Below are 18,188 nucleotides of genomic sequence, written 5' to 3' on the forward strand. Positions count from 1 at the left end.
GAATGTTAAAGAGATCACAAAAATAAAATCAAATTTAAGATTGTCCTGTTATCTCCTCTGAGCTCTCCTACACTGTACTGCTCCGTAATATCCATACCAAAATGCAACCATATATCACTGTAACAAAGAAAAATGAGAATACTAGTATTATAAAGATGTTTACGTATCTATATACAAAAAGATCTTCTATGATTCATTTATGCACATATTGCAAGAATTTTTTTTCTCACTGTTACTTGCAAGAAGGACACTTTTACAGGTAACTACTGCTATCTAAGACAGAAGATGGAAGAAAAAAATTAAACATTGGCATGAAAGGGCATAAGGATAAAACACAAACATCACACAAACACATACACAAAAAGAAACAAACAAAAAAAAACACTTTCTTGTGGCAGCATAGAAGTCCACAATGTTATTTCCTTCCTTCTTAATAAAACTAAAGGCCAACATTTTGTAGGTATTAATTTTATTAAATTATTTATTAATTACCTAAATTAATTTTAGGATCATTTTGTAGGTATTAATTTTAATTAATTTTATTAATTTTAAACCTTGGGCAATAAGTTGCCAGATACGATACAAAGAGGAAGGGTCCACTGCAAATTGTGACCTGAGCTTCTTGTTTACTAGGCTATTTCTATTCTCAGGTGTTGAGAGAAAAGTTTAGAACAATTCTCTTGCTCTTCATGGAGTAATTCTTGATATAGACTATTACAAAATAGCAAAGTTTATCCCATGAAATCTAATCCTTTCTTTTCCCCCAATGCCCATTGCATGACATTGGCTTGTGACCCCTGCATAAGTGTAACTCCTGAGATTAAATTATACAGCTGTCTAGACTGAAGGCAAGAATTGCAAAAATATTAGTGTAGTTCTCAGCAACATGCCCAGAAGAAGAAAAATACTTGTTAAATAAAAGTTATTCTGCTTACAAAACCATATATTTTTATTGAAAAAATAAGATTGTTGAATTTACTTGAAATCACTTCTCTTAGACAAATATTTTGGGCACATTAAAACTCTGGAAGGGAAGCCCTCCCACAGTCTTGATGAAAATGGTCTAACTATGTAGAGCTACATGTTCTCCAAAGCAGTGGCAGAACCTAGATCTCCACATTCAGGCAAATGTCCTCCCACCAAACCTACAGGGACTGTCTTGTTGTTATAGTATTTCCCATAAACACAAATATTTAATTTTCCTACACAAAACTTAAATAACAGAATATGAAAATCTTACTCTAGGATTCCTCATTCTCTGAGAATTATAGCATTCTTAGGAGAATCAGGTCATAAATTCAAGTAATCTCAAGCAGAGAATATATACAAAGTTGGGCCACATGTTTTCTAACCAGAGTGACTGGATTAAAAAAACAGGCATGCTTCTCCATGAAGTCTCATTTGTTTTCCATCAATCTAGTCAAGTCTAGTAGTTGTATGCTAACTAAGAAAAACCTCAGGAACTCTCAGTGGAATTTAGTCACAAACCACATTACTCAGCAGTGTCAAGACTAAAGTAGCCATGGACATGTATAGAAGCACATAATTAAGCTCTTGAGGATCTTCACAGGGCCTTTTTTAGGCTTGTAGGCTTTAGAGTCAAGAGCAAAGCAGATGTTTTGGAGATCTAACTTCTGTTATTAAATATTAAATTCAAATGGCAGTTCAGGGCATAGGCCCTTTTACAAATCCAGTGCTAGACACCAATTTTACTTTGGCACATAAACTCCAGAAAGGACATGCACAGATACCACCACAAAGAGCAAGAATAATAACACTTGGAACCAAAGCAGAGGAGTCCTACGTTTTACTACAAAATCTGCTGTAAGCCTGATATGTGAAGTAGACAAGTCAGTTCATCTCACAGGCTGGAGTGAGCCAAGTACTTAAGCAGATATCAAACTTGACGCAGAGCGTTCTTTTGAAGTTGCACGTGCAAAAATCCAGTAAGAGTCAGCACGCTAAAGGATTTTCCTGTGTTAATAGTGTTTGATCCAAAACTCACCCTGCTCAGCTGAAAATATCCAATACACGTCAATGGATTTAGACAATGCTGTTAAAGAACTGTTCCACAAGCAACAGCAGCAAAATCAAATATCTTGACCATTTCTCTATTATTTTTCTTTTAAGCTCAGCATCTTGTAATTGTATACATATGCACATTTCTAAAGCCTGGGAAGGAAGGAACACCATTTATTTTTATTTAATTAAAGGTATTTCTTACCTCCACTGCCCTGTCGACTTGTGTGGGACAGCAAGCTCAAGCGCTTTTCTAATTGCAAAGCTTCATGAGCCAATCTTCCTTCTGAATAAGCTGGATTGGTACTTGGATCTTTAAAAAGGAACAGAAAATAAATAAATAAAAAAGATGAAACATGGAAAATATAGAAAAAGAAGGGGAAAAAAAAGACATAGTCTTATGTTAGATACTCCGTTCTTATGTTTGATCTTCTACTACAGGAAAGGAAAAAAGCTGATCGGAAATGTATGGGACGATCTGGAGAAATGCTACATACTAAGTTATAATTTTAAGTGTCAAAAACTTTCAGAGATTATACCCAATATCTAAGAGATACCACCAGGGACAGAACCCTGAAGAGCACTGCACCGAAGGCAATAGCTGCAGAGATAATTAGCATCTCCAGCAGGTCTAGAGGAGTTGAAAACTAATATGTGACCTGTGAAATGTGTCCTGACTTCACTGAACTCATTGGGAATTTTATCATCGAGAAAGACCAAATTTTTCATCCTACAAATTTACAAACCTACATTATAGAGTCACAGTGATTAAACTATCTGATCCCTTCCAATCCAGATCACCTATTTACACAGACATCGCTTTCAAGTTTGATGTTCAGAAGGTCATTAAATTCAGAAGTCAGAGATTAAATAAGCAATCTGGTGGCTCTCCATGTTTAATACAAGACAAGCTAGAATGGTAAAAAACACTACTAAAATATTCGATAGGGGATTTTCTCCATACATTTTAGTGAGTTTGCCATTCCAGCTGAAATTACCTCACTGAAGAAGGCTCCTTCCATTCCAATAGAAAGAGAAAGACCAAAAGTTATACAGAATGTGGAAGAACTTTCAGCAGAAAAATAGGCCAGTTTCCTCTAAACCATTTTGTTTCCAACCAGGCACAACAATAAAACCAGATGTCGGAAGTAATCATAACTATTATCCCAAGAGAAATCTTACAGATTTCTTCAAACAGCGCTGACAAGTGTGTCATGTTCAGCAGTTGCAAAAGATATGGTCTGCTAACTTGTTCATCATCAAAGTTTCAGTAGCTCTTACTAATTATATAGGGAAAGGAATTAATGACAGATAAAACAGATTAACTTCCTCACAACTGCTGCTCTTGTATATCTGATCAACTGGGTAGTAGTAGCACACCACAAAAACATTTAATCACTGAATCATTTAATAAGAGGAAAAAAAGGATGAAAAGGGCTACACGTTGCTGTGGTTGAGTTAGTAAGATAAAAAACAGTTGAAATGATTACAGAAAAGTTCCATTTTCATCCCAGGTCTTTCAGTTTTAAAAGACTTAGGCTTGATGTTGTCAACACAGCAGTCAAAGCAAGCTTACAATCAGGGGAAGGAGCATTTCCAGGTGAGCTGAAGCTCCATGGGAGTCCCTACATTATTAACTACCTGAGAAACAAGCTGCCACATCTCTCCTCCCTAACCGCATTCAGTTTCTGACCTGCCCTGGATAGATCCGAGTGCACCACAGGAGCAGAAATGACAATGCTGAACTTTCTTTCCCTTGTAGAGGGGGTTTCCATCTTTAGCAGTGTGCAATCTGGAGGAGATTAGCAGAACAAGCCAGACACACACAGAGTCCTTCTGTAACAGTGTATGTTGGAAATCAAAGATGTTCTAACAGGAACAGGGCAACAATGCCTGTGACAAACAGGGTCTGTGACCTCTGTGTCTCCCAGCTCAAACAGTGCTTGATGTCTGTGTCTGACACCTTCCAAACTTAAGTTTAAGAACAGAAAAGAGGACTGTTTGATATGGATTATTTTGTTAGGTCTCCATTCCTATTTCCCCTGCAATACAACTCATATTAAGCATTGACTAGTTCAAACCTGTGTAACTGCTTACTCAAACGAAACCCCCAATGCTTCCATATGGACCTCTGCCAAAGGAAAATACAAGATTTGGCCACCAGCACCTATGGTGCAACCCAGACAGGTCTATGCAAGGATCTGCTCAGTGGCATAAAGTGTTACAGGCTGCTGCTTGAATCTATTTTTGAATGTCCTCTGCTCCAGTTACTCTGCTGTATCTAGTTAAATGCTCTTACGTCCAAAAAGGTTCAACAAAGATGTTCCACGAGCACTTTGAGTATAAAGTTGGCTTAACAGATCAGCAAGTTAGTCAAACCAAGATGCAACAGACACTATCCCTTCCCACAGCAAAGAACTGTCAGCAGGACCTCAGAATAAAATTACTTGATAAATACAGATTTTCAGAATGTTACTAGGGCACATACACAACTATTAGTTTTTTAGTAACTGATATCCTTCTTACAGACAGCAAATGATACAATTAAAAAAAAACTGCTCAAGCAACTGATCTTGCAAAGATGGCCTATAATAAAATACAAGATGGGGAGGTAGGAGGGAAGTTGAAGCAACTCAGTAAGTTTGCATTTCACATGTTCAATTGCTTCTAGAAGCCAAATTCCCTATCAGCTACACAGCTACAGAACACAACAGGTTTCACCCAACAATATGAAATCTCTAGGCACACTGTCTGTCCAACAGGTCTGATTATTTTTTGGTTAAACTTCCCCTTAAGGATTGCCTATGTATAAAAGGTGTGTAAAAATTGGGTTCATAGTTATGTGCTATGACCTCTCATTGCCCAGTTTTGTGGAAGATTGATTAGAACAATCCTTTCTCAGCAAGTATTAGGAAATATCTAGAGAAACAACTTCAAAACCTGCCAAACATATATAGACTTAGTCTTAGGCAGATATTAAAAATAATTGTCCATCAGTCTTACTGAAGTCTTTGTTTTGCTTTTAATCTTCTCCGCTAATAAACAAGACTTCTATGGAAAACACACACAGTACTATTCTCCAGAAGCAGCAGATTCTTATACCAGTATTTTTGGCTACAGACTACCAAGCACTAATCAGGAGGTTTTACTACAAGATCAGACTAAGGACTGAAGTCACTGGTAGCCACCTTTTAGAGACCAGTCCTTACTGGAGGGCATAATCCATGATCTCCTGTCATATGAGTGTAGAAACGTGGCCTAAAAAATGGTAAAAACAAGGGTTTTTTCAACAGTAAAATTGGATTTGTTGGCATCATCCTATAGCTTGTGCATGCACAATACAAAGCCTCTAAATAACTGTGTAGTAATTTGCCATATTACTAACTCAGGAGGACAGAAGCAGCATGACCGGTACTGAGCCAGCTGTCCAAGGAAGTTCAGACAGCTTCTGCCCACTCAACATCCTACAGTAGCTCCAACAACTCTAAGAGCAATTAGTACCTTCATTTCCCAAACTCTAAACAAATGTATCCTATAACGTGATTTACTCCCATGGAATCTAGTCAGCTAGATTCACTCAGGTCCTTCAATTAAGAAAGTGTTTTATCATTTCCAAAACAAAAATGGATCCCTTGCTACAAAGAAAAATCTTTTGTGTGAGGCCATCATTGAAATCTTCTTAAATGCTGCTTTGGGGCAAAGGGGAAGGATTACATCAAATTTGGCTGGACTAAAAATGCCTCTGATGGAGATTTTATTTTTATATTACGTTGGTGGATATTCATTAAAGTCACATCAGCTGCTCATCGTGGGAGATTTTGAATGCTTTGGTAACATATAAAAAAAGTGTCACCGTAATTCAAAGCTCCAGGGTTGTTCAGCAAGCACCTGTCAGGAAAAAAATTTATTGTATCAAGTTAAGTCAGCAGCTACCTAAGATATGCTTGATTATATGCATCTTTAAAATGCAACATCGGTTAATTACTTCATTAAACAAAGTTAGATAAGTTAGGCTGAATATGTCTCCTTTCTTTCTTCCTTTGTAACTGTAGGCACATTTGCAATGCAGGCCTGGACCCTCACCTTCATGCTAACATCTCCACACCTTGTAAGATGTCTGGAGGAATGAAAAGATGTCCTAAAAGTTTGAGGAGGATCCACTTGGTACAGATACTGCAGAAGGCAGCCACAGAGCTGTCTTGCAATGGCCAAAGGTGTATCAAGCTTCAACAAAAAGAAAGAGCATCAGATAGATCCTCAGCAAGCAGCACTGCACACTCTCCAGTCAGTCACAAAGCAGCCTGAAAAAGCTTCCAAAGTTAAGAGAGCATCAAGACTATCAACATTACACTCTGGGTCTTTCCAGCCTGCAGGACTAGACTGTCCCGTAGTCTTAGCCAGATTTAGAGAGTACTGATCTGCGCACTGATCAAAGATATCGCTGAAAGGCTGTTGGGCCTTTGCTGTGTTCATGTTTGGCATTCAAGATGAATTTTGCTAGTGAAAAGAAGGAATACAATGCACACCTGATAAACAAACATTTCTCAAATAATATGCATGCAAATTCAGTATAGATTACAAACCATGCAATCTGTGATTCATTACTCTGTCAATACCTCGACTTCTGTCAAGACAAGAACATAAAATTCTCTGGTCTGTTTTCTAAATACGTTCTCAAGGAAAAAAGTTGCAAGTAGTCAATTACAGCAATTATCTTCCAACTAGTAGCTGGGGAAAACAAGCCATCCAAAGACATCCTGTCACTCATTTGAGTCTTTTATGGAAAACGCTACACTGCCTAAAAACATCTACAGATACCTACACTACCTTTGCATTCCCACTCAAGGTCATATGTCTTAAATTTGAGGCCTGGTGATGCAGCCTTTAACACATCAAAACTTCCAGTCTGCTAATGGAGCTACCAATAGGAGTATTTTGGTACAATTTTGCAGAATTAATAGACTCCCAAAATAAGTACCACAGAGTAGTAAACTGTAAAACATCTAATGTTCTTTTCCATTTTATTTTGGATGTACACAGAATTATCATGAGAACATTCACATTCATTTGATACCCATTTCCAAAAAGTCACAAAATAATTCAGATTGGAAGGGATCTCAGGAGTTCTCTAGTCTAACCTGCTGCTCAAAGCAGGTCAGCTATGAGAGATTAGATCAGATTTTGATACCTTGCAATGGCCAGTCAAGTTTCCGAGTTCCACTGCACAGCTTTTTCATTACATATGTTATATGACATAATAAAATACATACAGTAATCATATATCTATGTTATAAGAACACCAAGCTTTTAAGGCAGTAAGGTATATTTTTTAAAACTACAATCCTGAAAAGAAGATGTGAATACTGTACTTCAGCAAATATCCCTTGCACATAAAATTTACAAACTCCTTTGGGATACTGGGCAGTTTACATTTGTTTAAAAAATCACTACGGGAAGTAAAAGTAAGAAAACTGGTCATTTCCAGTCCTCTTCAAACCAGTCTCTATCATTTCCTATTAATTTCATGCTAACACTTAAATATTTCAGCATTCCATTTAAGCATACGGTTGAGCTGTTTGTACACGAAGCCACTGGCTTCATTCATTACCATTTTCCAAAGACAGACTAAGCAGATGTTGACTGCATAACGTCTCTAGATTATATTTTTTCTGTGGGCAGTGGTGTCCAAGAACACTATCAATATGACATTTTTTTTAACCACATTATATTCTTTTCTCTGTACAGCTGCCCTTTGTGTGTTTTCCTTTCTTGAAAATACCTGAGAGTTATTCAAGCATATTTCATATTTAAGTTGGAAAGGTGCAAGCAACAGCAAGAAGCCAAATTCAAATACCAAAATGTGGAGAGAAGACTGCTTCCTGTAAAAGCTTTTAAATTACACAAAAGCAGAACATTGCATATATAAAGCACAGTTGAGGCTGTGTATCATTCTGCACTGCAGTAAATATGAATAACATTGACTAGATGTTTCTTGGTAGAATCTAGAAGTTTTGATTTAGTTACCCGAGATGTGCAGATGATTAATTTATTTAATAACTAACCCTTTCAAAAGGTTGGGTGAATTTCAATACTCTTGCCAGATACAGTATGCAGCTGGTAGAGATTTGACTTTTTCAAGCAATACAGTACATTCTGTGTAACAGCATACTTGATAAGGAAAATTAGTTCATGATGAATCACTAGTATTGTACATGCACATGTGCCTTAAACAGGTCTGTGCAAGTTTCTGCATGGGACAATAAATGAAGGAGAACATAAAAAATAAAAATTTTCTGTGAAGGGATGTGTACATAGTGGGTGACAACAAACTATAAGAGAAAAGGATACAGGGAAATATAAGTTAGAGGGGTTAAAGTAGCTTGGAAAAGGACTGCAGAGGAGTCTGCAAGAACGTGAGCACAGTTCCCTACAGAACACTGCTCCTGTCCAGGGAAACAAGGTGAAATAGAGTAGCTGAGTACATCTTCACCTCATTTTAGCGGCAAGTCCATCAAGCACAGAAGACAAATGAAAAAGGCCACAGAAAAGAGGTCTTCCCTTACAAAAATCACCAAATCATACCCAGAATATTCCACATCCACTTTATGCACTTTAGTGAGGTCAGAGCTCTTGAAGGAGGGAAGGGAATGTGTTATGTGGCTATGTATAACAGCCCACAAATGCCAGAGTCGGTAACAAAAAGGCGAAAACAGATTTAGATTTACTTCTACATGCCTCTAAAAAAAAGATTTTTCAAAGAATGTGCCACCTAAAATTAAAATTAAAAAAAAAAAAAAAATTAAAAAGACAACAGAATAGTTGCTTGTAGGCTTAATTTTTCTGGACATATGTTTTTGTTACATGAAAGACTTTGGAGTTGTATATGTGGAATACAGTTTTAGATATGCAGAAAAATATGCGTTCAATAGTAAACCTTTAAGTATCGGCACTGTTTTTTGGGTTTCTGTTGTTGGGGTTTTGCTGTTTGCTTTTTTTTAACACTCAACTCAGTTGAATGCAAACACAGATCATCATAAAGAAGAATAAGGTTTTATTGCCCACTATTCTGCTTGATTATTTTATTTACTTCGGTGTTACAACTATGGGAAAGAAGAGATGAACGGAGCCTTTTGTCTACTGCGTTTACCTTAACTAAATTTTCATAGTTTATTTTCACAAGTTTCACATCCAGTTGTAATCTTTTCCATCACATTTCCTTCCTGCAATTATCTTAATTGTATAACAGCAATAAAACCCTGTAAAACACCTATTAACTGCCTAACACTTAAACAGAAACTCTAAGTATTTCCCACAAATCCCGTCTCATCCTTCACCATTCTTGCAGCCTATTCCCACTATATCCCACTGCCAATTCACAGATATTTTTCTGCAATCTCATTTCCACTCTCTTGCTCTGTTGGACACAGTCATTCCAACTCAATATTTTAGTTCTTCATCTGCTAAAGTCAAAAGGGAACAGGGCTTACTATGATGCCGTCTAATTTCCTCTCTGAACGTTACAGCGCATTTACCATGAAATAGGAAAAGGAATTTAATCCTTGCACATCAGACAAGAAGCTCAAGCTGCAAAACTGAAATGTGATGTGGAGGCCTGACAAAGTTTTCTTAGGTTGGCAAGACTTAGTTCTACGCGTTTTGGATGAACTCAAAATGCCCTAGAAGTTAGTTTTCCATTAAACTATCAAAATAGTAATGCAGACATGGATGCAAGTTGAACTGTGTAAGTTTAAAACTAAAGGTTAGGGTTCCTTTCAATTCAAATTGCCATATTTTAGTACTGTTAAATAAGAGAAGACTAAAGTTAGCAATATCACCAGAAATATGAAAGAGCCAGAGCAGCAGGGGGAAACTGGCTACGTTCAACTGATAAATCTGTACTGTGACATTTCAGAATGAAAACCACTTTGCACTTTCTACACCCTTAGTGTCTGCAAGCTGTTCTTACAATCACAGCAATAAGTGCTAGACATAGCAAGTTCCTACTTTGCTCAGTTACTCTATACTTCCTATATTAACCTGGTAGGACTGGACGCAAACCAAAAGGGCCTTTCGTCGGGGAGATGCCACGGACGATACAGTCGAACAGAAAGCTGATCTGCTCTCCTTCAGCACAAGAAAGGAAAAAAACACCAGCCCCTGCAAGAAAGCACAACATAAATATGTTTTTTTCACCTGGATACATTACAAATATATTTAGTGGATTTGGAATTATAGTTACTTATAATTTAGCAATCAAAAGAGTATTAAGTGCAAGCCATGAAAAGAAATCAACAAGACATGTTCTCCAGAAAAAAGAAAAAAAAAAAAAAATTCAGGTCAGCACACACAAACTGTAGCACAAACATACACATAAATTCAATAGCTACCTAATAATTTATGCTAATTTTCTAAGATTCAGGCAATTAGAGCAATGCCAAAATACAAGCCATATGCTCAACAGCTGTGTGGGTCTTTTATTCTTATTTACCCCTAAAATTTTGTAGATGAAATCTTAGCTGTGCAAGTGTCAGGGATACTTGAAGTGTCTTCATCAAAATGAACCAAGTTAATTCTACTTTTACCCGATTTTAACCAAGAGCAGCTTTTTATATCCCAATGAATTAGGACGTGGTTATATTTTTTTATACATTTTATACTTATATGTATATGTAATATATACATATATTTTCCTAGACTAAGTCTTATGTGTCTATTATTAACAGAACGTAACACAACTGCACAGGTTGTCATCAGATCTTTACCCTTTGCTCTGTTCTGATATTTTGCTTTCCATTCATTAAGAATAGCCTCAAGTAAAATTAGAATGAGAATCATTAAATAAACAAACAAGTTCTGAGCTGCATTATATATGGCTACAAGGACAACACACAAGACTAGAAGTGCTCCACAGAACATTTTCTTTGAGAATCGTCAGTTCAAATATTACTCACATCAGGGGAAGGAAAAAAAAAAGTCTAGCTGATCTTTTTGATGATCTTAAAATATCAGGCAAAAGACCACCCCAGTAACCAGTGACTTCAGGAAAAAAAATACAATAACCAGATACAAAAGGAAATTAAATTAGTATATAGGCCTTGAAGAAGTGCTGCCAGTTCACCAGAGCCATGCACACTAGAAAACCGCAAAACCAAATCTTAGACCTGAAGTAGGGTTTTGCATATTACTTTCCTAGGGACTTGGGCCCCTAATCTGGACATAAGTTTGACTTCTGCATGTCTCGAGCCAATTCTGAGTTGCATACATATTTTTGCCAATTTTACTTAAAGCAACAGAGCCGGTCTTGACCAGAATACCTGCACCTTCATCACTTTCCACACATATGCCCTGTCATATCCAACAGGATATTCACATTTCATTTAAGCAATGGATACATTTTTGACTGCTTGACAAAGGGCTATAGGATTCAAACAAAGGGGATAATAAAGAGTGGACCACAAATTAATTATTTTAGTAAATTAGATATAGCCAGCAAGCAGTAAAGCGACCACTCTAGGAAAAGCATATTCTGATCCACACTCTTTTGTCATTCTCAATTTATGTCACATCTAAGTCTCTGCCTGCCCTGCTTAAATCTATTCAAGACAACATTGTTAGCAGCATCTTTGTAACTTGATTTGTCACTCCATCACGTTTGTCCCTTTTCAGATCTTACTGATCAAAACTTCTCCAGCCAAAGAAACAGAAATCCTGTTCCCGGTACAGTTTATTTCACTTGGTGAACTGCTATAAATTCAACTGGAATTAGAATTCACTCAGTGGTAGAAGTTAAATTTATACTTAAGGGCTGGCTTGCCAATCATTTCTAGAGACAAGGTCTCAAACATATTACCTGAGGCTGAGGATAAACAAATATTAAAACACTAAGCTACATTTAAGCAACTGAAAAGATGAACATACACTAGCTCATGAAATGTAAACCAGAGTAAAGCCTACTTAACTCTGCACTTCTGTGGTATTGGTTTTTATTATTGTTTTTAAAAACAAGTTCGTCCCACTTTTCCTCATGGCACATATACACACCCTGGTTTCATTATCAAAGACCATCTAGGCGATTACATCACTAATCATGCAGTCTGACAGGTATGAAAGTTTCTGGTGGTGATTCACTCACAGTCTTGTCCCGTTTCCCCTCCCCAAGAGATGCCAAAGAGTCAGAGAACTCTGTATTAGAAAGAGCTGGCTGCAAAGTATATATTCAGGAATGATTTGAAATTCAGTTCTCCGTTTGAGCTGCCTTCTCCTCCCCTCATGGAGTAGAGGGAGCCTAGGGAAATCAGTTTGCTTAATCTTAGATGGTATGACTCTTCCCCCATGAGCCACACTTGATGCCAGAAGATATGCCTTTCTTGAGGGAGCAGGGCAGCACAAAGCTTTGCTGGACTCTGAACACATGACCTTCCCATCCCATGCACAATAAGCAAGCAGGATATAGAGACAACATAACAGAGGACATTCGTATCTCAATCACAGTGATACACTATGTGGCTTGATAATTCAGCAGAATCCTACACATCCATGTTGCCATTCAGGAAAACAAGATTCCTCAAATATTTCTGTCCATAAAAAGTACATCTGGACCACTTTGTTCTTTTATCACTATTGTCAAGAATCTAACTTAAACTCCTAAGAGGCTCAACAAGCCTTTGACTTTAATGGAAAAAGGTAAATGTGTGCATGTGAGCTGGCTCCTTCACTCAAACGATGATTTCCGCAAAGAACTATTACCCATTTGAAAACCCCAAAACCAAATGTGACGGTCTTTATATAACTAGTGCAAACAGTGTATGCACATGTGCATGTGGATACAAATACAGTATACACGTAAAAAATTTCTTTGTGGATTCTGTTATTCACATGATCACCGTAATCGCTGATCAACTCTCACAGGAAATGTTTTCTTTTTTGTTTTGCTAGATAGAACTAGATTACAAGGGAAGGAAGAAGTCTGGGGATCAGGTGAGATGAATGAATACTAAAGGCTTAAATAAGTTATGTTTTAAAAGCATACATAAAAGCCAGCAATCACATTTCTTTTCTGCTTTCTTTAGAAAGCTGAGAAATTCACTACTAGAAATTACACATCTCAGTCATGTGTCAGAACAGATTTGGTGCACAAGCATTTGGAAGCCAAGTATGTGGTATGCATCACTGTAATACCATGCAGCTGTTTACTAGACTGAAGAGCTCACTCACTCACTCTCTCCACAGGGTAAGAGATTTGGTGAAAAGCAGCCTGTAACCACTTGCACAAGGCTGAAACACTAAGCCAATCCTCTGTGGCAGTTCGCAGTAAAGTATTTTACAGTCTCCGAAACATTCAAGAGAAGTTGCCAATTTCATAAAGCTTCCAAGTGTTATTAAATCTTGCTAATGTTTGATTTTAATTCATCATACAAAAAAGGCAAACCCATCGGCAAACACACCCTGAAAACAACCAAAAATTACTTAAATCTCTGTGCTGTGTGTGAAAGCAGGGAGGAAGAGTCAGTCCCTTCCCACTCCTAACAAGTGGGACAATGCTAGAGCCTGAAGTCTTTTAGCTACAGGACAAGTATGAACCATGGCAGTTCAGTTCATGGCAATCATCATGTTGTCTAACCAGTATGTCTCAATCCTGGCCTTGAGCAACCCCCTTTAGAAGGTATCTCAGACTGCATGGCTCAGGCTGCTCTTCACTCTCGTGAAAATGACAACGGGTGTTCCTATTATTGCCAACTGAGACATGGGCATGACTACTAAAAAGAAGATAAGAATGTTTGTTGTCTGCAGTAGGCCTAAGTAGGAGACAGCAACAGAACAATATCTGCACAAAAAAAGAAGTTTTAATCTACGCAACCCAGAATCTTTCAAGAAATTCCAGATGTTGCCCCAGTTCAACCACCTCTATGCTTCTAATTTTCAAATAAATCCCCCTCTCCTCCTTTGGCCCTTCCAGATATGCTGGTAGCCACTTCCACTATTTCAGAATGATTTTTAAGAGCCACTTGCAGAAGTCTTTGAAAGAAAGAAAGGAAGAAGCACCTAATTTCATCAAAACATCAAAAAGATCACAGAAGTACTCCTGCTTATCCTGCAACTAGCAGCAGCAGTATCATTTGTTCTTTCAAAGGGTGCCAAGGGTCCTACAAGTTCCTCTCTTCTAGGAAATGCTGTTAGAAAACATAAGGCAGCTTCAAACTAGGCTCTGGAAGCTAATCCTGAAGTACTTGAACATTGGAAACCCTGAATTCTCACAGCATTAACATGCCCTTTTATTACCCTACTTGAATTTTTTCACACTGACCTCCAAGTCAAGATTCTCCTGGCAACTGGACATTGCAATCAGTGCACACTAATTGAACTAGCAACTTAGGAAAGTGAGAGGCTCCTTTTTTCCAGCCTGTTCCTCTAATGCGTTCAGTTTTGGGCCCCTCACTACAAGAAAGACATTGAGGTGCTGGAGCGTGTCCACAGAAGGGCAACGAAGCTGGTGAAGGGTCTGGAGAACAAGTCTTATGAGGAGCAGCTGAGGGAACTGGGGTTGTTTAGTCTGGAGAAGAGGAGGCTCAGGGGAGACCTTATCACTCTCTACAACTACCTGAAAGGAGGTTGTAGCGAGGTGGGGGTCGGTTTCTACTCCCAAGTAACAAGTGATAGGACGAGAGGAAACAGCCTCAAGTTGTGCCAGGGGAGATTTAGATTGGATATTAGGAAAAGTTTCTTCACTGAAAGGGTTATCAAGCATTGGAACAGGCTGCCCAGGGAAGTGGTTGAGTCACCATCCCTGGAGGTATTTAAAAGACGTGGGGGTTTGGGGCATGGTTTAGTGGTGGACTTGGTGGTCTTAGGTTAACAGTTGGACTTGATGATCTTAAAGGTCTTTTCCAACCTAAATGATTCTAAGTAAACTTCTCAATTGACTCCTAGGCCCAGATGCCTTTTTTTTGCAAACGGTATGTGTGATTGAGCTTCAGCTACAGAGAGGCTGGGGGCAGGGGGAGCCAAATTTTGCCCCAGGGATGAACTTATTTGCAGCTGTCAGAAGGAGAAGAATGGATTTTCTAATCTCTAGCAGTACAATTGTGATGTTAAGAGCAAGAGAAGTTCAAAATGTAAATCCTCTTTTTCCTGTTTAAGAATAAATTGGTGTTACCTGTCTTGAAAATGCACCAAGATTTAATGTTTGAAATCTCAGCATTATCTCAGATGGTTTCCCTCTACCTGGATTGAGCACCAAAGCCTTCAGAGTTGAACCTGTACTGAGCAACTAATTAAAAAACATAATTATTTTATCTTTATGAAAAATTTTGTGAGGAAGCAAGGAACAAAAAGCTAAAACAGATTCAGATTCTTTTAGACCTCAGTTCTACCACAGAAATATCCAAAAGTAAGCTCTGCTTCTGTTTGGGGCTTGATGTTATTTTTATGGAGAGGAAAGGCAATCTAACCACAAGATCATCAGTTCCTTTAAGTAAGGTATTTATTATAGCGGAATTTAAAACTTAAATTCACAAATCCTCTGCATTCAGAGCTTCACAGGAAGAATGGGAGCAAAGGTATGGTTTAAACTATAGGAAAGTAACATTAATAGTAGAGTCTGCTTAAGATTATATGATGACAGGGTAATGGAGAGTGCTTTCGTTTAGAAATTAAAACAACTTCTGTAATAACATATCAGGTTTTTTTTCCTGAACGCTACTTGTTCGTCCTATTCCTCAAGAATTTCAAAGGAATGAGGTAAAAGTCAGACACCTGAAGAAAGATGGTCTTTCCCTTTACTAACATTTTTCTGTTACGAATAACCAGAGCTATATTTTTATTTGGGTCCTATTTATAAAAAGCATTTTCTTCTACTGGCAGTATTAAATCAAATATTTAGACTAAACACATATTTAAATGTTGTTATGCTTGCAGATGTGCAAGCAGTTACGGGCTCAGTTAAGGGCATCAGCTTCTTTACCAAGATAAGCTTGAACTCAATACGTAAAGAGTTTCCAACCATGGCAGGCTATTTTGTACCAATATGAATATGCTGTTCTTCCCTTTGAATGCACACGTGCAGGGGAAGAGGCAAAAACACCCTTCCACGGCAACTGAAGGTTCTCAGCTATCAACACAGACATTTAAGAAAAAAAGAAACATTAATACAATGCTCAACAATGTAGTGGGACCCTTTCCAAAGTATTTGTCTGGAATTCTGGTCACCTGTAACCAAAAAAAAGATTAATTCATACTTAAAAACCAGGTACACAGGAGAGCTACTGATGAGCTCCTGTATCTTACAGGGAAGATAAACAGCTGAGTTTGTTTAATCTAGCAAAAGTGACAGAGCACATAAAAAAATGCTCTATAAATATTTAAGGAGATAAGAATCAGGGAGAGAGAGAGAACATTATGCTAAAGGACAATGTTGGTACAAAAACAATCTAGGATAAAAGAACAGGAAGGTTGGAAATTTTAAAAAGATTAAAAGATCATAGCTATACAAGGATCTACAAAACTCAAGACCACATTTTAAGCCTAATTCACACTTTGATTCTTTTTAAAGGATTAGAGAGTCATGACAACACCAGTGTTCAAAAAGTGTTGGAACTTCAGAAACAGTTGACAGCCATTCAGAAGTCAGATTCTTTATTTGTGTATGCCTCACCACAACTTCAAAGACCATTTTAATTAATGGTATATCAAGAAATGCAGAATATCTTCCTGGAACCAGAAGAGTTCCCCTTGAAAGATAAGGGATCATATTCGTTCCTTTTTACACCCGTACCATTTTACACCAGAAATTAGTGTAAGGTTAAGGGGGAAAAAAAAACAGAATAACTTAGGTAATTCAGGTGCCTCAAGCTCCATTACCTACAGTTTCACATTTATATCATCCATCCACATTTCATACCACACCTTCCTTACACATCTGGCACCCTATGGACTGAACCATTTAGGTTTTCTGCAATGTGGAGATAACATACAGCAACACTCAATAAGCCCAAATCAGTTTAAATTCTTGGAGCACAGCAATTGCATCAAATCTAGAACAAGTTACAGAAGAAATGCCACAATTTAACTAAAGAACATTTATATACCTCATTATTTCTGGGCTTTCTTATACAACTAAGATTTAAGTTTGGGAACTAAGCATTTAAGCTTAGCAGCAGTGACTAGAATCTAGGAGCACTGACCACAATCTAGGGTCTGTCCCTGCAGTTGTGCTCCCAGGCTCAAGGTTACAGACACATACTCCATTTTTCTCTTCTGATCCCAGTGACATTTGCATGCCTAGTTACACAGTAAGGCAACTTCCAGGCCTTGTAGTGGGCTGTTCTTTCTGTGATCGCCAACCACTCCTCAGGAGGAAAACAAAGATTTGAAGCCCTGCAGGCTGAAGGAGGCCAGGAACCTGGGTTTCCCACTCCGTAGAAGTATGACAACCAGAAAAGACATGCAGAGCCACACTACCACCACTTCATGTTTTCTAGTGATGTTTTAGAGTGTCCTCTCCAGTTAGGCAACTCACTTAGAAAAATACTCCAGTTTTGATTTTTAACTGCTTAACTGTCCCTACCTAGGGACCCATAACACCTTCATTCCCACTTCCTAGAATCAGTCTGCTGGAGCAGACTTTGGCCTGTTCAGGAATTTACTTGAAAGAATCCCATGTGATACAGTCTTGGTGAGAAGTGGGATCCAGGAGAGCTGGCTGATTTTCCAGGATCATCTCCTGCAAGTTCAAGCCAAGCAAATGTGGCAGGAAAGCCTGTATGGATGAATATGAACTCCATACAAAATTCAAATATAAAAAGAAAGCATATATAGGGTAGAAGTAAGGTGACCAAGATGATGCAGGAGGAATACAGACACACTGTACAAGCACACAGGAATGGGGTTAGGAAAACCTAACTCTACCTGGAATTGAATCTGGGAAGGGATGTGAAAGGCAACAAGAAGGGCTTCTGCAAGTATATCAGCAGCAAAAGGAAAACCAGGAAAAACTTCGGCCTACTGTTGAATAGGATGGTGGACCTGTTGACAAAGGACATGAAAAAGGCTGAGGTACTCAAGGTCTTCTTCACCTTGGTCTTTACTGACAAGATTCAATTCTCTCATCAGGAATCCCAAGCCCTTGACACTTGTGGGAAAAAAATCTAGAAAAACTACAACTTTCCCTTGGT

The 18,188-nt window shown here is 38.0% G+C and overlaps 1 protein-coding gene across 1 annotated transcript in view; it reads right to left on the reverse strand.

Moving 5' to 3' along the window:
• DOK7 (docking protein 7) overlaps positions 1 to 18,188 on the reverse strand; it is a gene marked incomplete at its 5' end in the record, with an annotated part of 67,206 nt that overhangs the window by 39,390 nt on the left and 9,628 nt on the right. Inside the window, 2 exons of the mRNA XM_009573258.1 lie at positions 2,225 to 2,332; positions 10,057 to 10,176. Coding sequence (XP_009571553.1) covers positions 2,225 to 2,332; positions 10,057 to 10,176 — 228 coding nt within the window. The remainder of the gene's footprint in view (positions 1 to 2,224; positions 2,333 to 10,056; positions 10,177 to 18,188) is intronic.

Source organism: Fulmarus glacialis, unplaced genomic scaffold (genome assembly GCF_000690835.1).
Source record: "Fulmarus glacialis isolate BGI_N327 unplaced genomic scaffold, ASM69083v1 scaffold5460, whole genome shotgun sequence".
Classification (NCBI taxonomy): domain Eukaryota; kingdom Metazoa; phylum Chordata; class Aves; order Procellariiformes; family Procellariidae; genus Fulmarus; species Fulmarus glacialis.